Source organism: Ictalurus furcatus, chromosome 8 (assembly GCF_023375685.1).
Source record: "Ictalurus furcatus strain D&B chromosome 8, Billie_1.0, whole genome shotgun sequence".
NCBI lineage: Eukaryota > Metazoa > Chordata > Actinopteri > Siluriformes > Ictaluridae > Ictalurus > Ictalurus furcatus.
Window position 1 is genome coordinate 21725055 of NC_071262.1, and position 25124 is coordinate 21750178.

General features: G+C 39.6%; 4 protein-coding genes across 7 annotated transcripts in view; 3 read left to right on the forward strand and 1 right to left on the reverse strand.

The window, feature by feature from the left end:
• The window catches only part of cnot1 (CCR4-NOT transcription complex, subunit 1), a 30990-nt gene extending 26552 nt beyond the window's left edge, over positions 1–4438 (forward strand). For all 4 annotated transcript variants that reach the window (XM_053631449.1, XM_053631450.1, XM_053631447.1 and 1 more), the window contains exons 42-49: positions 29–146; positions 236–337; positions 468–641; positions 1841–1990; positions 2338–2518; positions 2965–3097; positions 3215–3349; positions 3460–4438. In XM_053631449.1, coding sequence (XP_053487424.1) covers positions 29–146; positions 236–337; positions 468–641; positions 1841–1990; positions 2338–2518; positions 2965–3097; positions 3215–3349; positions 3460–3538 — 1072 coding nt within the window. In that variant the 3' untranslated portion in view covers positions 3539–4438. The remainder of the gene's footprint in view (positions 1–28; positions 147–235; positions 338–467; positions 642–1840; positions 1991–2337; positions 2519–2964; positions 3098–3214; positions 3350–3459) is intronic.
• Positions 4439–4971: 533 nt separating this feature from the next.
• On the reverse strand, positions 4972–10428 carry setd6 (SET domain containing 6, protein lysine methyltransferase). Its single transcript, XM_053631452.1, has 9 exons — positions 10219–10428; positions 9967–10059; positions 9341–9485; positions 9119–9260; positions 8152–8346; positions 7900–8026; positions 6545–6725; positions 5888–6030; positions 4972–5560 (listed from the first exon to the last, which is right to left on the reverse strand). Exons 1-9 carry the CDS (start codon positions 10243–10245, stop codon positions 5225–5227), a joined length of 1389 nt encoding a protein of 462 aa, XP_053487427.1. The 5' UTR covers positions 10246–10428; the 3' UTR covers positions 4972–5224.
• A 5518-nt stretch (positions 10429–15946) lies between these two features.
• LOC128611716 (cytochrome P450 2D3-like) lies at positions 15947–19357 on the forward strand. Its single transcript, XM_053631455.1, has 8 exons — positions 15947–16148; positions 16291–16443; positions 16546–16706; positions 16847–17020; positions 18157–18292; positions 18408–18595; positions 18669–18810; positions 18972–19357. The coding sequence occupies exons 1-8, from the start codon at positions 15962–15964 to the stop codon at positions 19166–19168; spliced, it is 1338 nt and encodes a 445-aa protein (XP_053487430.1). The 5' UTR covers positions 15947–15961; the 3' UTR covers positions 19169–19357.
• A 392-nt stretch (positions 19358–19749) lies between these two features.
• Positions 19750–24821, forward strand: LOC128611715 (cytochrome P450 2D15-like). Its single transcript, XM_053631454.1, has 9 exons — positions 19750–19956; positions 21899–22061; positions 22193–22345; positions 22448–22608; positions 22752–22925; positions 23618–23753; positions 23869–24056; positions 24130–24271; positions 24433–24821. Exons 1-9 carry the CDS (start codon positions 19795–19797, stop codon positions 24627–24629), a joined length of 1476 nt encoding a protein of 491 aa, XP_053487429.1. The 5' UTR covers positions 19750–19794; the 3' UTR covers positions 24630–24821.
• The last annotated feature ends 303 nt before the right edge of the window (positions 24822–25124 follow it).

Genomic DNA, 25124 nt, shown 5'->3' on the forward strand with positions numbered 1-25124 from the left:
GTTAATTGTTAATTTTGTTTTATTAAAGCAACACCTTCCACATCTTGAGGCCAACTAAAGCACCTGGCTTTGTATACGCCTGGCTGGAGCTCATCTCACATCGAATCTTTATAGCCAGAATGCTGGCACACACCCCACAGCAGAAGGTAAGTATTTTCTGAATATGCAGAACATGCTGTTTGTGCCATATTACACCGCTGTTCCTAATTTATTTGTCATGTCTGTCTGGTTGCAGGGATGGCCCATGTATGCCCAGCTGCTGATTGACTTGTTTAAGTTCCTGGCCCCTTTCCTGAGGAATGTTGAGCTTAACAAACCTATGCAAATCCTCTATAAGGTATAAAAGCTCTTTTAATCGCTTCGTCGTCCTAATCCGTGAAACAGTCCTCAAGAGAATTGAAATGGAAATCACTAGCCCTGTATTTGTAGACCGATTTCCTTATTTCTGCGTGTCGTGAATCTTTTAGGGCACCTTGCGGGTTCTTCTGGTCCTGCTGCACGACTTCCCAGAGTTCCTGTGTGATTATCACTACGGCTTCTGTGATGTGATTCCACCCAACTGCATCCAGCTGAGAAACCTGATCCTGAGTGCCTTTCCCCGCAACATGAGGCTTCCGGACCCCTTCACTCCCAACCTCAAGGTAGCACGCCCATGTCGTTCACTACGAAGAGGCGTCTCTGTGTGATATTTTGTGCCCGTTATTCCTTATAGAGAGTCTGAACCTGAGCGAAAGGGATAAGTTGTGTGTTTTTTTTTTTTGTTGTTGTTTCGTTTGCTGTTTTTGGTTTTAAAATGGCCTCGCTCGCATGCTCTCGGACTGACGGACCTGCCAACCTTTACACAATTTGTGTAGGAGCTCTGCATTTTAACATCTGCATGCTCTGATTAATGGATAATGTTTACTTTCATCTCGATTTTCCTGTTTGAAAGATGTACTGACATGCTTATTTTATTAATTTTTCGGTCAAAGAAAATGGGGAATGTTTTGAGATTATTAACGTGAAATAAAAATGTATGACTAAGTAGTTATTAATAAAATGTACATGGGTCTAAAGTAAGATGTAAAATCTAAGGCTACAACAAAGTGATTAAAATCTAAGCCTGGAATGCATGTAAATACAGCAGGGCTTTACCGTAAGCACCAGGCATGGAGCAGCTCCTCGCCCTGTAAAACCCTGCATGTACCCTGCAGTCAAAAGTTTAGACACTTACTCTTTTTTATTTTTCCCCCAACGTTTTAGAGTAATAGTCATCAAAACTGTGGAGTAACACACATGGAACTATGGGAATTATGTTGTGATGAATCCAAAATAAATTAAAATAATTTAGTATTTTATCGTCTTCAAAGGAGACAACCTTTTTGGCTAGAATTTCCAGAAATGTGTTCTTGGCATTTTCTCAACCAATTTCTTGAGGAATTTCCCTGAGCTACTTTTTAAACAGTATTAAAGGAGCTCACACCTATGCTGGACACTTATTGGCTGCTTTTTGTGATATTTCGCTCCGAGTCTTCAGTTAAAAATATATATTGTAAATAATGTTATTCATTTCTTTCATTTGAAAACTGTTGGCACAATTATATTTTTGTCTCCAACACAGATTTTAAACATTTAATCATACACCTTCAGATCAAAAGGTTTTTAAGATCATGGGAAACATTTCAGGCCAGTGTCTCCAAACTTGTTACCGGTAGTGTACGTGCACTACAGGTGTTCTGCCTTATACATGTGATTTTTGATTTTGTAGATTGATGAACAGGGTTCTTACAAACACGCATGTTACAGTTTGATCGTTTCTTGTGAGGTATTGTTGTCTAACGTTTTGCGGGTCTTTAACCAGGTGGACATGCTAAGCGAGATTAACATCGCTCCACGCATTCTCACCAACTTCACCGGTGTGATGCCTTCCCAATTCAAGAAGGATCTGGACTCGTACCTGAAGACTCGCTCTCCCGTCACTTTCCTCTCCGAGCTGCGCAGCAACCTGCAGGTAGAGAGGATCCCAGTCCGGTTCATTCCTATGACTTTATGTTTGCATCATGTTTTGATGAGGTCACTTAATTGACTAATTGCGTTTGTTTAAAGATATAGCTATAATCATATGGTGACGTGTAAAGAATAAAACACCTGGAAAAACACTCATTATTGTTACCACGTCTGAAGTTGAAAATTTCACTTTGGTATAACGGCACATCCTGAAGTCTTATTCCTGGTTATGCCACAGAAATGTTAACGGTGTCTCAGTGAAGACCACAGAGACAAAATGACACCGCCCATAGATACTCCTAGCTGTTTAAATGATGCCGTGTGGGTTAATGCCCTTTGCGTTTGCACCAGGTGTCCAACGAGCCGGGAAACCGTTACAACATCCAGCTGATCAACGCTCTAGTGCTATATGTAGGCACGCAGGCCATAGCCCACATCCACAACAAGGGCAGCACGCCTTCCATGAGCACAATCACCCACTCGGCACACATGGACATCTTCCAGAACCTTGCGGTGGACCTGGACACTGAGGGTGAGACCCGTGTGTGTGGCGAAAACTGCTCGTAGCCTTTACTACCTAGCCAAACTAACGCTGATCGTGTGGAACTTTACTGCAGAGTAAGTTCATTAATGTGCCGGTTGTAGCGGTGGTGATCAGTTCATATATTATCACACAGCCCTGGAATCCAGTATTGTGTTATTATACATTGATACATTTTGAGATTTAGAAATTTGGCTGCAGATCCTTATTTTCATTACATTTAACACGCGTAACAAATAACATCAGTAAAACATATCAGTTTAGACCATTTTAATTCATTACAGCCAAAAATTGTGATCGTAATTAAACCGTGCAGCCTGAATGATTTGATTATATTTTTTAAAAAAAGAAAAACAAATGACTGCTGCATTTTGTATTCCTTTAGCTAGTCCATTATACCTCATTTCCTTTTCTCTCTGCTTCTGTCCTTTGTTCAGGCCGCTACCTGTTCCTCAACGCGATAGCCAATCAGCTGCGTTACCCGAACAGCCACACGCACTACTTCAGCTGCACCATGCTCTACCTGTTTGCCGAAGCCAACACCGAGGCCATTCAGGAGCAGATCACTCGGTAGGGAAAACTACTTCTGTCGCTTCAGTGTACACACAGTCTGGGTTTATACTAGCATCAGAAAAACCTTACTTAAAGGGTTTTTAATCATCTCATGGCATATTTTATGGCACACAGGGTACTACTGGAGAGATTGATAGTGAACAGGCCGCATCCCTGGGGACTCCTAATCACTTTCATCGAGCTGATCAAAAATCCTGCCTTTAAATTCTGGAGCCATGACTTCGTGCACTGCGCGCCGGAGATCGAGAAGTGAGTGGTTTGTTTCTTCTCTGAAGCTTTGCTATGGTATATAAGGTGTGTTAGGGGGTGTGTGTGAGAGAGGGGTGTGTTTTAACATGACTGTGGGTCTCGTGGTGCAGGCTGTTCCAGTCTGTAGCTCAGTGCTGCATGGGGCAGAAGCAGGCCCAGCAGGTGATGGAGGGCACGGGTGCCACTTAGGCTGCAGGAACTGTTCCTTCCTGAGTCCAGCAAGAGAAACGCCTCTCCAGTCTTCCCTTTAGCCCTCCACCGGCTCCCGGCTCCTATCCGCTCATCTCATCTCAGCCAGCACTGGTGGACTACCTTCACATTTAACAGGGACTGCCGCTCGCCCACGCTAAACTATTTAGGAATGATGATGTTCTTAGCAAAGGGGGGGGGGACTGTTAAACAGTCTATAAACCAACTTCAGTGTAAATATTTAGATAAGGGACGAGCAGATTTTGCGTCACCTTTCCCTCTTGCTAGCCAAAGCTGAGTTCTGACAACAAGCATGATCACATGCTTTAACGTTTTGTTTTTCACTTCTGGTGCACCCAGATGCTTTTTTTATTTTATTTTATTTTCCTTCCTTCCCCATGCTCCCTTGTGCTCTTTTTCTTTTTTCTTTTCTTCTTCTCGCCTTTTTTGGGTTTGGAAGCCTAATTCGAGTGTTCACAGAGGCTGTCTTTAATTTTTCCAGATTTTATTTTTTTTTGTTTTAAAGGGAGCTCTATCGGTGTGGAGAGCTGACGGGCTCAGGACCCGCGCTGTCCTAGAGTGCAGAGGCGCTTTTTGGAGTCACTGGTTTTTGCACCGGTTTAAGACAGCGGGTAGGAGGTTCTCCCTGGCACTTGTAAAATTGTGGAAATATTCAGAAATTTGACGGTAATTTGAATCTTTACAGTTTGTACAAAGATCCAAATTGCAGAACACAAAGGAGGACCAATACAGCCCATTTTGTAAGGATTTTGAATGTTTTGTAAATGTATTGGTCCGTGTGTTGTATTTTGTAGTTATTTCTAGTTGCCTTTAGTTCTTGCTACTTATTTCCTGTATGTATGCATTCTGTAGTTGGCTGCATTAAACACTTGATCTGCAGACTGGTGTTTGTTTATTGTTCTGGTTTTTCAGGATCAAACTCTTAAATGGATGAACTGCATCATATTGAATTTTTAATTTAAAAAAAAATCTAATTCAAACACTGGATTGAGTGTTTATCCAGCTGAGGAAAAACCCAAGAATCAGAGCTGGAGTAATTCATATTCACCAATATTCATTATGAGTGGATTTCCATCACTTCCTCAGTGTGTCCTTATCCTCAAAGACCCACACATTTCTCTTCCATTTTACATGTGGAGTAAAATGGTGATATGATCTGTTTAACAGTGGCAGCTTTTAACCCTCCAACTGAGATGCAATGACACCCTTATGGTGATGCATTAGTTTGATATGTGAATGAAGTTGGCTCACTTGTAGACAAAAAAATCCAACAGAATTTAAACATTTTTACTTTGAATTCTGAACCTTTAACTAGGCCACACTAGTGTTCACTGCCATCAGTGCTGCATTTTCACACACTGTTTCTGGTCTCAGGTTGTAATGAGATCTTGAATGATCAGACTGAAGCTACATTAATCATAAAATAAAACTTTGGCTTTTATTAAAAAAACAACCACCTGGTTTTGCTTCAAGATGGCATTTGTACTGTGTTAAGCTCTGGGTTTGAGACACTGAATTGATTCAGATGTACAGTTTGCACAACTGGTAGCTTCCTTAAAATAATGACATTCTGTTTAGATTAAAATTTTCCTTTATACCCTGAAAAAACCTTGCAGAAGGATTTTCTCTCTTGGTTGGGTGACTTTACTGTAGTGTATGTTTATACTATGCTGTACTGGTTTGAGTGAGCCGCTGAAGCTTCTTTATGATGCTCTTCTGGCCGAGCCGGACATGCAGTGCTCTCCTCTCCCTGTGGCTGAGTTTAGCCAGAGCTTTTGGTTCCTCCATCACGGTGAGATCTGACTCTACGTCCTCTGTGTACAGGCTGAGCGTGAAGCCTGCAGCAGTGTGCAGCAATCGCTTCCACTCTGGAGCCAGCATCACTATTCCCTCAAAACTCAGAGCCTGGGCAGCTCTGGAATCCTCCTCATCGCCCTCGTCTTCCTCCCAGCCTTCATTCTCCTGGAATTCTTGGAACTCCTCTTTACTCATGCAGATCACCTGAACACAGAAAACGGCAGAGACGTTAAATTTCTGGACATGAAAATCTCCTGTGTGTGTAGATTTTGCACTAGTGTTTGTTCTAATGGTGCCTGTTCACAGCTTTAGCCTCCGGGATACAAATCCTGCATCATAGCTGTATGCCTTATGCGTGTTCATTGAAGCCTACAGGGACATAACTGGAAAGAAATATCAAAAATATGCAACAAAACCAAGTCAGGGGTTAAAGTGAGCCAGAGTGTTGAGGTGGCACAGCCAATAAATGAGACTATGTCTACGTTACTTATTATGTAGCAGGTGTGTGTGTGATCACACTAGTCCTGTTACCTTCAGAGTCATGTAGAGCTCTGTGTCAGTCAGTGAACCATTCTTCCCAAAAACAAAGACGCCCTTCTCCCCGACTACATCCATGTCACACAGCATTCTCCACTTGTCCAGCAGGAGGCACTGCTCAGCCTCGTTTTGTGTTGCTTTGAGGGAAGAAATTGGGAATCAAACACTGAGTCACAACAACTTTGGGACAATAATCTATTAAAGGGTGGTGCGATAAAACAAGTTACCGTTACTACTATTAATTTCCTATAACAGCATGTCCCAAAGAGTTTTATTCTTCTTACACCATAACAATTTGCCAACAACTGCATATTTTTAATCAATTTAAACAAGAACGCATTGGACTACATTAAAGTGCACTTGTTTTCCTCCCACTTTTTCTTTGGAATCACACAGCTGGTAGCCTCTCTGATTTCAGGGTACAATACAGGTATTGAAACTCAACCGTTTTGGAGCAAGAGTTTCATTTCGCTTGACGTGTTTAGCAGCAGCAGGTCTGCACCTCGTGGCTTGTCTGGTTTCCCCCCATAGTTCTCTGCTCACATTTGGATTTTAAACCAATACCTTTTAAAACAAACTCAACATGTCTGATGTTGCTATAACTTGAATATGTTCTTATCACAATCTCATTGTGTTTGAGTGGACTAGCACCTTGCACAGCTGCTTTGTACACCGTGGTCATGTGGACGTCAGCCGTGTCGTTGGTGTTGGTGGGAAAAGGCTCCGTGAAGCCGTACATGTGTAGCAGCTGCCAGTTGGCCATCTGACCGTACGTGTTGAAGATCTCCTCACCTTTCCCGATGGGCCGCACTGCCACCATCTTCAAGCACTCCTACAGGTGAGGAAAAGAGGGAGAACAAAAGATCTTAGACATTTACAGCTGAAAAAAATCCTTTGAATAGCCTGAAATTACAAAAGAACTGCAATAATTCAAGGTGCATTAGGTAAGATCGTTAAACCATCTCTAACAGTTAAATAAAGTGAAGTCGAACCAGATTCAAATGATTGATTTATTTTTTTCCTCATTGACCCCATCCACATTCCCACCCGTGTACATGAAGCTCAGCATGTTCGCACTGCCAGCTGAGATGGGCCGTTCAGCTGCTTGAACAATGTTACAACATTATAAACACACAAAATTAAACTGATTTATAAGGATTAAAAATAAATGTATCTACTCAATTCGTAATGTAAAGCTGTTCACTTCAAAGCTTTATACAGATGTGGCAAGGAGCGACATCGCTAGTTCTGCGTCCTGCTTCTTTCCCTTCACCTGTAATAAGTTAATCCATCTTGGAAAAGATGGTTTTACTGTGTTTCTTGGTGTTTTTTTTTTAGAAGCACAGAGTAATTATTATTAATTTTTTTTTGGCTAACAGGAGAATTATCTGGCTGCGCTGGGCACTTGTTGATTTGAGACTGAGATGAGGCTGGAGTAAAGGGGTGTTGGGAAGTGTCTATACAATGACTGACATAAGGCATCCAAACCTCAACAAGCATTAAGGCCAAGACTTAAACTTTTTTTTTGATGTTATACTAGTAAGAATTTTTTTTTTTTTAATTCTGCATCAATTGTACGTCTTTACTGGAAAAATGCTCCAAGCATTTGCAAACAATTATATTTGCAATACAAACAGTGGATTTTTTTTTAACCTCCACATTATTGAGAATAATAAATCTAATCTAAGAGTAACACTGATGCTATGGCTACAGTTTTTGCATGTCGGCACAAAATCGCTCCTGCCAGTGATTTTTCTGGGGAAACAAGAAAAACAAACCCTAACAGTCTGATCTCAGAATGGTTTGATGGTTCACCTTCTTAAACCTGCACACTGGTGAATTATTATACAAAAAAAAAATCACCAAACCAAACATGTCTGGTACTGCATCTCTCTGGATTATACAGTAAACCTGCTGTTTGAACAGATCTTCAATCAGATTCTTTGGGTGACTGCAGAGAAAACGATGGAAGCGTGTTTCTAACATGACGTGTACGTCAGGCTTACTGGTGTGTACTCTAAATTAGCGTTGTGATTGGACACGTGGTTGAGCATGTCTGCCATTGGCACCATCATTGGGGGGTTGGGATCTTCATCCTCATCTTCATCCTCACCCTCATTTGGCTCCTGGAAGCTGAGATGAACAGAGGAGGTTTTGAGAAAACCATGCAACAATTCAATATGGGTTTCAAAATGGATTCAGTTCATTGCAATCCAACAACATGTCATGTAATATATGCCGCCTTGTCTACGACTCACCTGTAGGCCATGACGAAAGCTACAAGACTCTGATAGAGCTCCAGAGTGTGGTGCTCGGGGTCCCACAGCTCCGGGTGGGAGCGCATGAAGGGCAAAACCGTGTTGTTATACTCCTGCTGGATGTTGGACAGGTCCGTGTCCACTGCCTCAGGGACGCCTGTTCCCTTCAACAGCTTCTCCCTCTCCTCCTTGGACCTAAGACAGTCCAAACACACATTTTTAATGGGATATTTTTCATTCTTAGCTTTAATGCCACCAGAAGGAAACAAGATTTTCCCCCCAGAGATTTCTCTCAGATTTCTTCAGTTATCTCAGATTATCACATTTATCTAAGGTTTCCTTACAGATTGATCATATTTTTTGTAGATTTTTTTCGCACTCTCAGATTTGTCTCAGAGACTTGTCTCAGGAATCTATCTCAAGATTTTTCAAAGGTTTCCCCCCCCCCCACAGATTTATCTCAGATTCATAGAAAAGAAAGAATTTATAGAGAAGAAACTGGCTTCTTCACAGGTTCCCCCCACCTCACAAATTTGGCTCCAATTTATTCACAGATTTATCTAAGGTTTCTTCACCGATTTTTTGTTGAACGGGTGAGAGCTTTCTTGCTTCTTCAGAGCCACATGAAGCCAGAAAATTGCATCTTTTCAAACGTCACAGACTGCATAACACACTCTTGCATGTTCACAAGTGCTATCTTCCCTCTTCCACATACAAAAGCTCACAGATTTGACCTCAGATATGTGACTTCAGCTCAACAAATAGTCTCACTAGACTCGGTAGAGGTGATGATAAAAAAAAAAGAAGGTTTAAGTAGAGGGACAAATTCACATGAAGATATGTAAATGGATAAATACACATACATAATTATTGGTACCCTTCAGAAGAAAGCAGTCGCTCCATTATCACACACCATGTGATATAACATTTAGTTAATTTCCTTACAAATGATTTAAAGCCCTTTTACCAGAACATGGGGTGGTCCAGCTTCCTGAAATCAGGCCAGAGGCTCAGATAGGGCTTCCAATGCGACTCGACTGAGCTGTACTCGTACATCAGCGTCAGGAGGAGTGGAACCCAGCCAGATGGGCTCTCCAAACAGCTCCTTCCTGAAAATGAAGCCACTTAAGAACTCAGGTAGAACATCACTTTTAAGATGAACCTGATTAGAGTCAGTCCAGTGCTCTACCTTCTTCAAGGACCTTCTTAGTTTTGGAAGTGCCAGGATGTAAAACAGCATGTCTGGGGATGGAGAAAAGGATGTGGCCTTCCTCTATGTCTTCTTTAGCAAGCATGCCATAATCTGCTGCTGTGCCTTCTTTACTGAGGTACACCTGCAGCAACATAACAGTTGTAGTTAGTACTAACGTTCACAGCACACGTGCTTTATATTATATTACGAGGGTTTTCAGGGTCCTTGTTTGTGTTATCTTCTTGTAATGTCTAGTATGAGCTCATTAACTGCATCAAAGTCCTTCTGTACTTGGTCAATAAATCTCAATTCTGCTACAAATACACTCATAATTTCTGCATTTATGATGGTCTCCAACCTTTAACATTTCATCTGACCAGCTTTTGGATCCTGGAGGATCGTGGCATATATGTGTGTTGATTTTGCCTTATGTCTTTTAATACAGGATGTATTTAGTAAATTCTGATAATCCACTATGATTCATTGATGCTTTATACAGGAACTGTAATCTGATATTACACCTATTTTCTAAAGCATCATAATCACCTAACCCTACGTGCTTGATTTCCATTGACAGATTACATCTTGGTCATTAATTCACACATAAAACATGTCCAGCTTGCCTTGTTGCTGAGGTTCAGATTCACTTCATCACACCACAGTAAGAAGTTGCTCAGAGACTCGTCCACACTGCAGTCTGAGCTTCCATCCTCCCGCTAAAACACACACGCGCACACACACACATTATTACATTATTACATACCCCATATCATATCAGAGCTTCCGATCATTAAACATATAATTTTAATTGTGAACACAAATTATTTAGATTCAACATTACAGCCCACTTTAACACAAACCCAGTGTGTGTTTACCTTTGGTCTCTTTGCATCTGTCGCCATGTCGTTAGAAAAAAATTAAATAAATTTAGCACACTGTTCTACACGTTGCTAACATGAAAACATGTTTCTAAACTGCATTTGAAATATCAAAATGAATGCGCAATCTGACAGGGAGAATCAATAATGCACTTTCTCTTCATGTGAGTTTGATGTGTCGCGTGTTATTGACGTCACACCGTCTTCTTCTTCTGACGTTTTGGGGAATTTTTTTCCTCCGTTGTTTTAGTGCCCTCTTCAGGGCGGTTCAGGGAAATAACTTTTACCTAGCTATGTGCCTCCTAGAGTGGAGTTTAATAGGATTTTTTTGAATTTTATAAAAGCGTAATCCTGTGCTCTTTAAACATTATATAAGTTCTTATTTTTGTTGTTGATATCTTTACACTGCTGTATGACTTCTTCTTTCTCCTGAGTATCTGTTTCATGCTAATAAAACATGAGAAACTGAGTCAGTTCATGGACTGAGATCGTTTTCCTGTTGGATGTTTCTTCAGAGTTTCTTTAAGTCTTTTATATCCTCATCCTAGACTAAAGGATGATGAACAGGACAGAACACTCTGCCCTCTATATAAACAATGTAGAGATGGACTGGTTGTCCAGATTCAGATTTATCTTGGAGTCTATGGTCAGTCTCCTGGTCACTAAACACGTTCCATATCGTGAAGAGAAATCAGAACAATGCCTTTTCTTCCTAATGAGGCTGAAATTGACCAGCCTACAACAAATATGGCTGTATTTATGGAAGTAACAGAATTTATTTATTTATTTATTTATTCATTTATTTATTTATTTATTTATTTATTTAATTAATGTCCTAGCTGTCCAGAATTAATGTCCTAGGTGTCTAGTTGAGATTCAGGAAAATGCCTCCAAACTTACTGGATGGTGCTTCTTCGTCCTTCAGCAAGACCATGATCCCAAATATACTACCAAAGACAACAAAGGACTTTTTCAATGCTAAAAATTGGAAAATTCTTGACTTGCCATGTCAGTCACCTGATCTAAATACCATTGAGTATGGATTTCACATAGTGAAAGAAATTAAGGTGATTAGCCCCTGGAACAAGCAGGAGCTGAAGATGGCTGCAGTACAAGCCTGGCAGAGCATCACTGTAGATGATACTCAACACCTGGTGATGTCTGTGGGTTGCAGATTTTGACAAGCAGTCACTGCAATGCAAAGGATATGCAAGAAAGTACTAAATCCATCGGACCTCCCTGTCTGTTCAGAGACAGCTGGGCAAAAATCTTCTTCTTTGCTCAGAGTTGTCCTCAAAACAGTGTCCCTTGTCTTTCTGGTATAGGTAGAACTCCTTACTTAACTTTTAGGCTGAAATTAAAGTACAAAGCTAGATTCAAGCGAATATGTTTATTAAAAAAAAGTATTTCCTCATATGCGAGGAGTGAATGTAGTTGTCTTTAATTTATTTATTCATTTACATGTGATTCATTTACATGTGATTCATTTACATGTGATTCATTTTCATGAGATTCATATTCAAGTGATACATTTTCATGTGATTCATTTACGTATGATTCATTTACATGTGATTAATTTTCATGAGATTCATATTCATGTGATACATTTTCATGTGATTCATTTACGTATGATTCATTTACATGTGATTCATTTACTAATTTGCTTCTCTTTAAATCCAGTTTTAGACTGTGATATTACAAAGGTCTTTTCAGATTATTACTTGCTACACTGTATGAGATAACCTCAGTGAAATTGCCTGAATTCTATAATATAATTTGTTCACCATGTTAGGTTTAAATCCTCTAAAAACAGATTCACAATTAAATAACATTACATCCTTCAAAGCATTGGCATGTTCTGCTTACTCTCACAGTCCTCCAAACTCCCACACCCAAAGTCTCCATAAACAAATGAGACAGCAGTGTATCCTACAAAAACCGAACGTTGTCCACAATGTGAAAACAACTCGGAGAGTAAGCTGAACTAACCAACAAAATTACCAAGACTGATAAACAGTCTGCACACAATAATAAATATAATGTCTTTACCTTTTAAAGACTTGCAACAAATAATATAACAGTGTAGCACGTAAAGCCGAGGAGATAACACTAATACAATTAAATAAACAGAAACTCTAACCCGGTCAGAGCATCAAAACAGAGAAGCACATTAATACAGAAGTAATTTTAAGAGGAGTAAGTCCACAAAATCTAGGAGAAGTAATGCAACGACAATATCTTCAATAAGAATCCGAATTCTGTAGAGCTGGAAGGCCGAGTGCAAAAAATAATAATAATAGAAGAGCGAAAAAGACTCCGCTGTATAGGTGATGCAGTTCACCCCGATATCAAGAGTTTAACATAGTCTCCTGCTTCCTCCGCTGAAATAAAGTCCTCCTGAACACCGTTATATGTAATGCGAAGCCGAGCTGGGTGAAGTATTCCATAGCGAGCGCCCTCAATACCACGAAGTTGACGCCGAACCTCATTAAATACTGCTCGGGCCCGGGCGGTCTTGGCTGTGTAGTCAGGGAAAACGGAGATGGTCAAATCCCTCCCTTTAATCCGCTGGATCTCTCTCGCACGGCGTAAAATGTCAACACAGTCACTGTGATAGTGGAATATGCACACAACAGCTCGTGGTCGTTCACCAGGCTTGGGAAACCGGCTCCTTCTCCAGACCAAACGCTTCTTTTAACAAGGCCGCTACAGCAGCAGTTGTACAGGTGTCAGCGCCCTCTGGAACTCCCACTATGTAGTGAATGTAGTTAAGCAGTTATGTTCTCAGGTCAGTCAGTTGAGTTCAGTCGTGTTACTTGTTATGTTTCATACATCCATGTAGTCTACAGTTATTAGTTTGAAGAGACAAGACAAAAAATGCTAGTAGATCTTTGATATTTGCCACAAATATTGCATCATTGGTCTGTGGAGTACAAGTAGAAAGAAATAAAGAAAGACTTTGTTTGTCACATATACAGTACATTACAGTACAGGAATATTCTTCTCTTTGCACATCCCTGCTTCCTCAAGGGCCCAACCTTCTAATTAGCAACGCAGCACCTTAATCACTGACTACCACCACCACTTTTCTGCCCTGGGTATGTGACAAATAAAATCTTTCTTTCTAAGTATTGAGATCAATTAAATTAAGATCATATGAAAGTCATTTATTGACGTCAATTATTCCATATTATACAGAATGGGAAACAATCCCATAAACCACTATGTAAATGATTGACAGCATGCACAGTTTGAGAAACAGATGGCTCACACATCCTCAGCTAGCAGGTTTATTAAATAGTACCTGCAAAATACAAGTGTCATCGTCAACAGTGAAGAGCCAACTCCAGGAGTCTGTCCTTCTAGGCAAATTTAAAAGAAAAAGCCATCTCTGCGATTGTCCAATAAAAGGAAAAGTTTAAATGGCCAAAAGACCATAGATACTGGTCAAAGGATGATGGGGGGGAGGGGGGGGGGGGAGTCTAATGGACAGACAAAAAAAATGTTTGATGTGTTTGGATCACAGAGAAGAACATTTGTAAGGCTCAGAACAAATGAAAATATTCTGGAGGAGTGTATGGTGGAGGAAATGTGCTGGTCTGGGGCTGCTTTGGTGCTGGTAAGGTGGCAAATTTGTACAGGGTAAAAGGAATCTTGAATAAGGAAGGTTATCACTCCATTTTGCATTGGAGCCAATTCATCCTACAACAATACAATGACCTAAATAACTGTTCTAAATTATGCAAAACCTATTTAGGGAAGAAGCAGTCAGCTGGAATGTCTGCAGTCAGCTGTTTGTAATGGATTGGCCAGAGAAAACACAGGATCTCAAAACTATTGAGCTGTTGTTGGAGCAGCTTGACCGGATGGTATGGAAAAAAAAATTGCCCGTCAAGCCAATCCAACTTGTGGGACCTGCTTCAGGTAGCATGGAGTGACATTTCTGCAGATTTTCTCAATAAACCGACAGCTATAGTGTCAAAAGTCTGCAAGGCTGTAGTTGCTGCAACTGTAGGATTCGTTGATGAAAGAAAAGTTTGAAGCACTAAATTGTTACTTCAAGCAGTAATAATTATCTTTATACCTTGTCAATGTCTCTACTATATTTTACAATAAACAATTATCCAATAAACCTTGAGATGTTTTGCAAAAACCCACCCACCTACACTCCCATTAACCCCCAGAGACTCATGATTTCCTGCAGGGCTCAAAATGATGTGTTAAAAACCTGTTGTGAGCATTAAATGAGAGTTAATCATTCGTCCCATTAAAACACATTGTAATTGAACCTGCCAGAGATGTCCAAAGATGCACGGCTTCTGAGTGTATACAGTATCAGTGCTGTGTCAGGGGCTTCAAAGGAGATTCTCATGCACCTTGTGCTGTCCACAAAATACAGTTTGAGATCAATGAACAAACAGTGTTATAATGCAGTGAGATATTTGATCATTTGGCTCACTAAAGTGCTGAATTCCACCAACACTAATACTGAATATAGACACTTTGGTAAGCATTTCATTTCATCATTGCATTTTGATGACATTTTAGGGGAACCCAGGCTTCCCAATGTTGTCTATAAAGCTGAACTGTGAGGTTATGCTAAGGTTGAATGTGTTCCAGGACAGCCTTATGAGTAGGTGATAGGTAGTGTCAAAGACCACCCTGTCTGTTCAGATATGGCTAGATAAAAATCTTCTCTTTCAATGTCCAGTTTTGTCTTCAAAAGAGTGTCCCTTGTCTTTCTCGTATAGTTAGAACTACTTATTTACCTTTTAGACTGACATTAGAGTACAAAGCTAGAGTCAAGCAAATGCGTCTATTTCAAAAAGTCTCTCCTCATATGCAAGGAGTGAGTGTAAGTTAAGGAGTTATGTTCTCAGGTCAGTCAATTGAGTTCAGTCGTGTTACTGCTTCGTACAAGTAGGGACATTCATTTTTTTAAAAATAAAATAATGTGAAAATAAATGATTAAGTTCAGTGTATTATGAAACTACTCTGCATTACACAGAAAGGGCAACAATCACATAAACCACTGTGTAAATTATTGATAGGATTCATAGTTTGAGTTAGTTCAACTTGTCACATCGCTATTAGTCCTAAATTGCCCCTGTCCCAACTTTTTTGGAACCTGTTACATGTATCAATTAAAAAAAAAGTTATCTTCAAAAAACTATGCAGTTGATTAGGTAAAACCTCAAATACCTTGTCTTTATATATTTTTGTTTGAATACAAGTCAAAGTACATTTATAAATCACTCCTCTTTTTTTATTTGCATTTTCCATACTATCACAACGTGTTCAGAATTGGGGTTGTATTAATGTCTCCATGTCCTGATAAGATAACAATGCTTTACCAGCATTATGTAGATTGCAGAACCAAGTTTTGACCAGAGCTTTTGTATTGGCAGAGAAATGGAGACAGGAGTCAAAAATGACACCAAGATTCCTATTGGAAGCTTTCGTATTAGCACCTGTTGCTAGTACCTGTAGGCACCAAAGGTGATTAAGCTAGCCAGCTTGCTTCCTCACATGCATTAACAACCCCAGTGATTGCTTGCAGTTATGAGCATTATGTCATTAACAAGCAGGACCAACTGTGCGAGTGTACTGCAATCGCAATGTGCCAAACCCTTTGTAAAACAGCATGTCAGTGGTCTTTTATTGGGGATGCATGCAGTAGAGATCTTCGCACAAAGCTACATCAGCCAGTATTAGAGTACCAGTATTACCAGTATACTGTATGACACTACCAGTGTGGGAACGTCCCATATATCAGTATGGGAACGTTTATAGCCTCTATCTCGGGAGAAACCCAGTTGTTGTTCTTAATGGTTTGAAAGCTATAAAAGAAGCTCTGGTGACCAAATCTGCAGACTTTTCAGGACGCCCACAAAACCTGCTTATCAGCCATATAGCTGAAGGAAAAGGTGAGATTACAAATAATTACCTACCCATCCATTATAAATAAAATTTCTTCGTGATTTTAAAAGGATTTTATTTTACATACAAATAAGTACTGACATGCACTGACTCTGAAATAGAGTTACTGACTTGAGTAAAATGTAACAGGAGTCATAATGGCTGATTATGGTCCTGCATGGAAGGAGCATCGGCGCTTTGCACTCATGACCTTGAGGAACTTTGGCTTGGGGAAACAGTCTATGGAGAACAGGATTGTGGGAGAAATCGAACACCTTGGTGCAAAATTGGAAAAGCATTCTGGTATCATATAACATTAATAAAATTCCTATTGATGACAGCTGTCCAATATAAGACGTCGTGCCCCATTTTAAATGCCGATGAACATTGATTTTCTATTTGTAGGAAGCACCTTGAATCCTCAGACTTTATTCCACGATGCAGCATCAAATATCATCTACCTGGTTTTGTTTGGTACTCGCTATGAATATGACGACAAAACCCTGAAACAATATGTTGTGCTGTTTACTGAAAATACTAAGATTGTTAATGGACCTTGGTCTATGGTGAGACATTATCTTATCACCTGATCACTACCTTCATTTACACTATTACTAATTCTAAGTAAGTTTTTAAGAAAAAAGCTGAAAGAATTAATGTCCCAATTTTTTTATTATAAACAACAGAATCTCCTGCATTCTTATAGATCTATGATACTCTTCCACTGGTGAGATCCCTGCCTCTTCCCTTTAAGAAGACTTTTAAAAACACCTACACACTTAAAAAATCAACAATGACCATGATCAACAATCACAGGACAACAAGAGTCCCAGGAAAGCCAAGAGACTTTGTCGACTGCTATCTGGATGAGCTGGATACGGTATGTGTTTGTGTGGGTATAAAAGAAGAAGCCTTTTGTTTGTCACATATACATTACAGCACAGTGAAATGATTTTCTTCGCATATCCCAACATGTTATAAAATGTTGGAGATTCCGTGAAATGCCAGCACAATCTTTAGCAGTGGTGGCTCAATGGTTAAGGCTCTGAGTTACTGCTCAGAAGGTTGGGGGTCTCTACTCTAGGGGTACCGTATCATGGCTGACCCTGCAATCTGACCCCAACTTTCTATGTAATTCAGTTAAATGTTAGTTGTATAGGGCTTTTAACCAAAGCCATTGTCAAAAAGCATCTTTACAGACATCTGGATGTAGACTTAGAACCTGCTGGCTCAAATTTAGCCTATTACCCAAAAACACTTAAAATTCAACATAGAAGCAAATACTCACATCTATCTCCGAACCCAGTTGGAGATAGAAAAAAAGACACCAGCCGTGAGTGAGAAGAAGCAAGGGTCCAGATTTATTGGTTCCGTTCCACCACACGAGATCCACACCGATGAGAATTCTCAGAAGTGATCTGACACCCGGAGCTCAAGCTCCAGTATTTATACTGTATTTACACAGTAGATAACCAATCTATTTCAGAAAGACTATGATATCAATACCAGTAGGGTTAAAAAAGAGCTCATCTACATTACCATTAGGTTCTGAAAGAGGCCTTTCCAATTTACCATTAGGTTCAAAAGTGGAGAGAGACAAAACAATTTAGAGAGACCTTGGTCTCACTGTTATCTTGCGGGGTCAACAACAAACCCTAATGAGTAAACCAATGGTGATAGTGGCAAGGTTCAAAAGGGAACCCACCCTTTTCTGGGTGGCTTCAGATACTGGATGAGATTATAAATCATTACTCTTCTACAGCTGTATAATGTAAAGACAAAAAGTCCAAAGAGTGTTGAAACAATAGTAAATATGAGTATATTGTGAATAAGTGTCCTGGAGTGAGCACACGATAGTCTTTATGATTAAAGAAGCAGTTCTGATGTATTAGTCTTTTGTACAAGTAATTAGTGTGACATTTTACTAGAAGTCTATCGAATGTGAATGAAACCAAACTATATTAAGGACGCTGGCTGCTGAATTCTGTACTAACTGGATTGTCTTGCCTTTAACAGAAAGACAGTGGATCCTCCTTTGATGAAGGACAACTAACAATGTATATTCTAATCTTGCATGTAGCTGGGACTGATACCACCTCCAACACCCTCCTTACGGCTTTCCTCTACCTCATGGCTTATCCAGACATTCAGGGTTTAAACTTTAAACTACTTCATTGCACTTAAATATAAGTCTTGTTGCATAAACCTTAAAATGTTTGGTTAATAAATAATTTGATTCATAATAGAGCCAAACACATTGTTTCTAGAGAGATGCCAGCAGGAGATTGATGAGGTTCTACAGGGAAAAGCTCATGCGTCTTTTGAGGACAGACACAACATGCCTTACACACAGGCTGTGATTCATGAGTCTCAGCGCATCGCCAACACTGTCCCTCTGAGTGTGTTCCACTGTACCTCAAGAGATACTGAACTGATGGGCTACAGCATCCCACAGGTGATGATTTCAAACAATGGTTAAATTTACCTCCTGCTACCCATGTTGACGTTTTTCTTTCACTGTTTTTCAGGGAACTATAATCATCCCTAACCTCTCCTCAGTGCTGAGTGAGGAAGGCCAGTGGAAGTTTCCTCATGAGTTCAACCCATCAAACTTCCTCAATGAGCAAGGACAGTTTGAGAAGCCTGAGGCATTTATGCCCTTTTCTGCTGGTGAGAGCTCAGGATAGTGTTAAAAAATAATCCAAACCTGATTTATTCGAGCGCTTTCAACATCAATTGTGGATTTGACTTCACAGAACACTTCTCTTACATAAAAGGAATAAGTAAATAATGAATTAACATGGTAAGCTAATGTGTGTCTATGTGTGCAGGGCCTCGTGTGTGTCTGGGTGAAGGTCTGGCTCGCATGGAGCTGTTCCTCATCTTGGTCACCCTGCTGCGCCGCTTTCGGTTCATTTGGCCTGAAGATGCAGGAGAACCAGATTTCACTCCTGTATTTGGAGTCACACTTACACCCAAACCATACAGGATGGGAATCAGGCTGAGACAGCCAGCTAGAGAAATGTAGAACTAGTCAGGAAATATACTGTATACTGACAAATTCTTTATGGTAAATGAAACAGTATTATATCACAATAAATGAACGAATGACCAACAATAGGATAACAAGACAAAATGAATGTTAAGGATGTTAATATTAAGAAGGTTAATTTGAATATTGGTAGGATCTAATTAAAGCTTGTTTTTCTCATCTGTATCTTGTTCTGGTTTTGTTTGTAAATGTTTAACCTACCAGGGAAATCATGGCAGGACAGCTTTGTGAGTAAGTTATATTTGGTGTCAAAGACCTTCATGTCTGAGATGATCAGACCAAACATTTCCACTTCAGTGTCCAGAGTTGTTATCAAAAGAGTGTCATATGTCTTTTAGATATAGGAAAAACTAATTACAATTCTGTATTGTGTTTATTCTTGTGAGTTTAGCTAAATTCAGGTGCATCCCTATTCAAACTTGCAAAAAAATTCTTTTAGAGTGGCATTATATACAAAGCTAGGTCCAAGCAAACGACCTATTTAAGAATTTATGTAAACCACTGTGTAAATGATTGATAGGATTCATAGTTTGAGTCAGTGAAAGGTCTTGGTGTAGCAGCCAAATGAGCATAGTGTGTAGAGCAGAGGTACGACAGTCATCATGTTGGGCTCCTTAATTCTTGTAGGGATTTGCGTATACCTCTTCTTCCTCTTAATCAGGATCCAGAGGCTCAAGAACTTCCCACCTGGGCCACGACCCATGCCCATATTTGGGAACCTTCTTCATCTAAACATCAGAAATCCTCTGAAAGACTTTGAAATGGTAAGCTGTTACATTGTTGTAATACTGGAGCTATAACTGAAACAAAGTGATGTGTTTATTACTGAAATAGTCTTCTAAACATGTCTTAACTGGGATGGTTTATCTGTGCTTTAAATTTTTTTTTGTTGTGGTTGAAGATTTGAATGGAAAACTTCTCTATTTGGGTCTTTGGTGCATTGGAACAAGAATACAGTTACTATGAGCAAAACTAATGATGTAAGAAAATGTACTGGAAAATCTGACAAGGCAAACAAAAACACAAAATTAATATTAAACATTAATACTGAATGCAAGACCTCGTTCATAGAGTAATGGCATGTTCACTGCATCAAACTGGACTGGGGGAGGAGACCGGAATACTGGGTGGAATCCCCAGAAGCACTGGGAGAACATGCAAACTCCGCACACAAAGGGCGGAGGTGGGATTCAAACCCTCTACCCCAGAGGTGTGACACGAACGTGCTAAGCCATCGTACCCCCTAAAATAGGATCAAATGAATTATAAAAAAAACTAAAAAGTAATTAAAATATACACACAAGCACCCCTAAACACAAACCATTAAAACTGCCCAGAAAGCTTTTTAGCTTTATAAACAGCTCAGTTGAGCCGGCAAGGCTAATATACAGTATAATGAAAAACCATGATAGCCTTTTAATTACAGCCTAGTCCTATGCAGAGATAGTAAACCTTGTGCAGATGACCTCAATGACCTCTCATTGCTGTGCAAGGAGACCAGTTCAGATAGGTACTCTCAGGCCATGTACCGAGTACTGACAGGTGTGATGTGTTCCCTGAGCTTGGTTTCGGTGAGCAGATGCGTAGCTGCATTTTGGACAAGTTGAAGCTGAGATACTAGACTCTGATTGAGGCATGTAAACATGGAGTTGTAGTAGTCCAGCCGTGATGACACAAGAGAATACAACCCCAATTCCGTAAAAGTTGGGACAGGATTATTTGCAGATGCACCTGTTGGAAGATTGGCGATCCTCGATCCATCCTTGCTTTTGAAGGACTAATCATTTTTTTGGAGGCTCCTTATATACTATGATTAGACGATTGCCTCACCTGTTTCACATCACCTTCTTATTTCAACTTGTCACATCGCTATTAGTCCTAAACTGCCCCTGTCCCAACTTTTTTGGAACCTGTTACATGTATCAATTTAAAAAAAAAGTTATCTTCAAAAAACTATGCAGTTGATTATGTAAAACCCTCAAATACCTTGTCTTTATATATTTTTGTTTGAATACAAGTCAAAGTACATTTACAAATCACTCCTCTTTTTTATTTGCATTTTCCATACTATCACAACGTGTTCAGAATTGGGGTTGTATTAATGTCTCCATGTCCTGATAAGATAACAATGCTTTACCAGCATTATGTAGATTGCAGAACCAAGTTTTGACCAGAGCTTTTGTATTGGCAGAGAAATGGAGACAGGAGTCAAAAATGACACCAAGATTCCTATTGGAAGCTTTCGTATTAGCACCTGTTGCTAGTACCTGTAGGCGCCAAAGGTGATTGAGCTAGCCAGCTTGCTTCCTCACATGCATTAACAACCCCAGTGATTGCTTGCAGTTATGAGCATTATGTCATTAACAAGCAGGACCAACTGTGCGAGTGTACTGCAATCGCAATGTGCCAAACCCTTTGAAAAACAGCATGTCAGTGGTCTTTTATTGGGGATGCATGCAGTAGAGATCTTCGCACAAAGCTACATCAGCCAGTATTAGAGTACCAGTATTACCAGTATACTGTATGACACTATCAGTATAAACAGTATTATATTAATAATAATAATCTCAACTCCCGAGACTAAGAAAAGGGCTAATTAAAAATTTGGATTTAATAACAGTTTCATAGATGTTAGCTAGGTATAAATTGGCCTCTAACCATTGAAAATGGTTTAATGTCTCTAATAAAAAAAAAAATTCTCTTTAGTTGGCTGAACGTTATGGGAACGTTTATAGCCTCTATCTCGGAAGAAACCCAGTTGTTGTTCTTAATGGTTTGAAAGCTATAAAAGAAGCTCTGGTGACCAAATCTGCAGACTTTTCAGGACGCCCACAAAACCTGCTTATCAGCCATATAGCTGAAGGAAAAGGTGAGATTACAAATAATTACCTACCCATCCATTATAAATAAAATTTCTTTGTGATTTTATTTTACATACAAATAAGTACTGACATGCACTGACTCTGAAATAGAGTTACTGACTTGAGTAAAATGTAACAGGAGTCATAATGGCTGATTATGGTCCTGCATGGAAGGAGCATCGGCGCTTTGCACTCATGACCTTGAGGAACTTTGGCTTGGGGAAACAGTCTATGGAGAACAGGATTCTGGGAGAAATCGAACACCTTGGTGCAAAATTGGAAAAGCATTCTGGTATCATATAACATTAATAAAATTCCTTTTGGTGACAGCTGTCCAATATAAGACGTCGTGCCCCATTTTAAATGAAAATGAACATTGATTTTCTATTTGTAGGAAGCACCTTGAATCCTCAGACTTTATTCCACGATGCAGCATCAAATATCATCTACCTGGTTTTGTTTGGTACTCGCTATGAATATGACGACAAAACCCTGAAACAATATGTCACGCTGTTTACTGAAATTAGTAAGATTATTAATGGACCTTGGTCTATGGTGAGACATTATCTTATCACCTGATCACTACCTTCATTTACACTATTACTAATTCTAAGTAAGTTTTTAAGAAAAAAGCTGAAAGAATTAATGTCCCAGTTTTTTTTTAATAATAAACAACAGAATCTCCTGCATTCTTATAGATCTATGATACTCTTCCACTGGTGAGATCCCTGCCTCTTCCCTTTAAGAAGGCTTTTAAAAACACCTACACACTTAAAAAATCAACAATGACCATGATCAACAAGCACAGGACAACAAGAGTCCCAGGAAAGCCAAGAGACTTTGTCGACTGCTATCTGGATGAGCTGGATACGGTATGTGTTTGTGTGGGTATAAAAGAAGAAGCCTTTTGTTTGTCACATATTCATTACAGCACAGTGAATTTATTTTCTTCACATATCCCAACTTGTTAGAAAGTTGGGGTCAGATTACAGGGTCAGCCATAATACGGCACCCCTAGAGTAGAGACCCCCAACCTTCTGAACCTTAACCGTTGAGCCACCACTGCTAAAGATTGTGCTGGCATTTCATGGAATGTCCAACATTTTATATGTAATTCAGTTAAATGTTAGTTGTATAGGGCTTTTAACCAAAGCCATTGTCAAAAAGCATCTTTACAGACATCTGGATGTAAACTTAGAACCCTAATGAGTAAACCAATGGTGATAGTGGCAAGGATTCAAAAGGGAACCCACCCTTTTCTGGGTGGCTTCAGATACTGGATGAGATTATAAATCATTAATCTTCTACAGCTGTATAATGTAAAGACAAAAAGTCCAAAGAGTGTTGAAACAATAGTAAATATGAGTATATTGTGAATAAGTGTCCTGGAGTGAGCACACGATAGTCTTTATGATTAAAGAAGCAGTTCTGATGTATTAGTCTTTTGTACAAGTAATCAATGTGACATTTTACTAGAAGTCTATCGAATGTGAATGAAACCAAACTATATTAAGGACGCTGGCTGCTGAATTCTGTACTAACTGGATTGTCTTGCCTTTAACAGAAAGACAGTGGATCCTCCTTTGATGAAGGACAACTAACAATGTATATTCTAATCTTGCATGTAGCTGGGACTGATACCACCTCCAACACCCTCCTTACGGCTTTCCTCTACCTCATGGCTTATCCAGACATTCAGGGTTTAAACTTTAAACTACTTCATTGCACTTAAATATAAGTCTTGTTGCATAAACCTTAAAATGTTTGGTTAATAATTAATTTGATTCATAATAGAACCAAACACATTGTTTCTAGAGAGATGCCAGCAGGAGATTGATGAGGTTCTACAGGGAAAAGCTCATGCGTCTTTTGAGGACAGACACAACATGCCTTACACACAGGCTGTGATTCATGAGTCTCAGCGCATCGCCAACACTGTCCCTCTGAGTGTGTTCCACTGTACCTCAAGAGATACTGAACTGATGGGCTACAGCATCCCACAGGTGATGATTTCAAACAATGGTTAAATTTACCTCCTGCTACCCATGTTGACGTTTTTCTTTCACTGTTTTTCAGGGAACTGTAATCATCCCTAACCTCTCCTCAGTGCTGAGTGAGGAAGGCCAGTGGAAGTTTCCTCATGAGTTCAACCCATCAAACTTCCTCAATGAGCAAGGACAGTTTGAGAAGCCTGAGGCATTTATGCCCTTTTCTGCTGGTGAGAGCTCAGGATAGTGTTAAAAAATAATCCAAACCTGATTTATTCGAGCGCTTTCAACATCAATTGTGGATTTGACTTCACAGAACACTTCTCTTACATAAAAGGAATAAGTAAATAATGAATTAACATGGTAAGCTAATGTGTGTCTATGTGTGCAGGGCCTCGTGTGTGTCTGGGTGAAGGTCTGGCTCGCATGGAGCTGTTCCTCATCTTGGTCACCCTGCTGCGCCGCTTTCGGTTCATTTGGCCTGTAGATGCAGGAGAACCAGATTTCACTCCTGTATTTGGAGCCACACTTACACCCAAACCATACAGGATGGGAATCAGGCTGAGACAGCCAGCTAGAGAAATGTAGAACTAGTCAGGAAATATACTGTATACTGACAAATTCTTTATGGTAAATGAAACAGTATTATATCACAATAAATGAACGAATGACCAACAATAGGATAACAAGAAGACAAAATGAATGTTAAGGATGTTAATATTGAGAAGGTTAATTTGAATATTGGTAGGATCTAATTAAAGCTTGTTTTTCTCATCTGTATTTTGTTCTGGTTTTGTTTGTAAATGTTTAACCTAAAAGGGAAATCATGGCAGGACAGCTTTGTGAGTAAGTTATAGGTGGTGTCAAAGACCTCCATCTCTGAGATGATCAGACCAAACATTTCCACTTCAGTGTCCAGAGTTGTTATCAAAAGAGTCTTTTAGATATAGGAAAAACTAATTACAATTCTGTATTGTGTTTATTCTTGTGAGTTTAGCTAAATTCAGGTGCATCCCTATTCAAACTTGCAAAAAAAATTCTTTTAGAGTGGCATTATATACAAAGCTAGGTCCAAGCAAACGA

What these genes read in the sequence shown, in the direction of transcription:
- setd6 (XM_053631452.1), bottom strand. Translation starts at nt 10,245, where the DNA reads ATGGCGACAGATGCAAAGAGACCAAAG. An exon ending in CTGGACCACCCCATGTTCTG is followed by an intron (nt 8,347 to 9,118) that starts GTAAAAGGGCTT and finishes GGACTGTCTTAG; the next exon opens with GTCCAAGGAGGAGAGGGAGA. An exon ending in GCTTTCGTCATGGCCTACAG is followed by an intron (nt 8,027 to 8,151) that starts GTGAGTCGTAGA and finishes TGTTCATCTCAG; the next exon opens with CTTCCAGGAGCCAAATGAGG.
- LOC128611716 (XM_053631455.1), top strand. Translation starts at nt 15,962, where the DNA reads ATGACACTACCAGTGTGGGAACGTCCCATATATCAGTATGGGAACGTT. An exon ending in ATCTGGATGAGCTGGATACG is followed by an intron (nt 17,021 to 18,156) that starts GTATGTGTTTGT and finishes TGCCTTTAACAG; the next exon opens with AAAGACAGTGGATCCTCCTT. An exon ending in TGGGCTACAGCATCCCACAG is followed by an intron (nt 18,596 to 18,668) that starts GTGATGATTTCA and finishes ACTGTTTTTCAG; the next exon opens with GGAACTATAATCATCCCTAA.
- LOC128611715 (XM_053631454.1), top strand. Translation starts at nt 19,795, where the DNA reads ATGTTGGGCTCCTTAATTCTTGTAGGGATTTGCGTATACCTCTTCTTC. An exon ending in TTAATGGACCTTGGTCTATG is followed by an intron (nt 22,609 to 22,751) that starts GTGAGACATTAT and finishes GCATTCTTATAG; the next exon opens with ATCTATGATACTCTTCCACT. An exon ending in TGGGCTACAGCATCCCACAG is followed by an intron (nt 24,057 to 24,129) that starts GTGATGATTTCA and finishes ACTGTTTTTCAG; the next exon opens with GGAACTGTAATCATCCCTAA.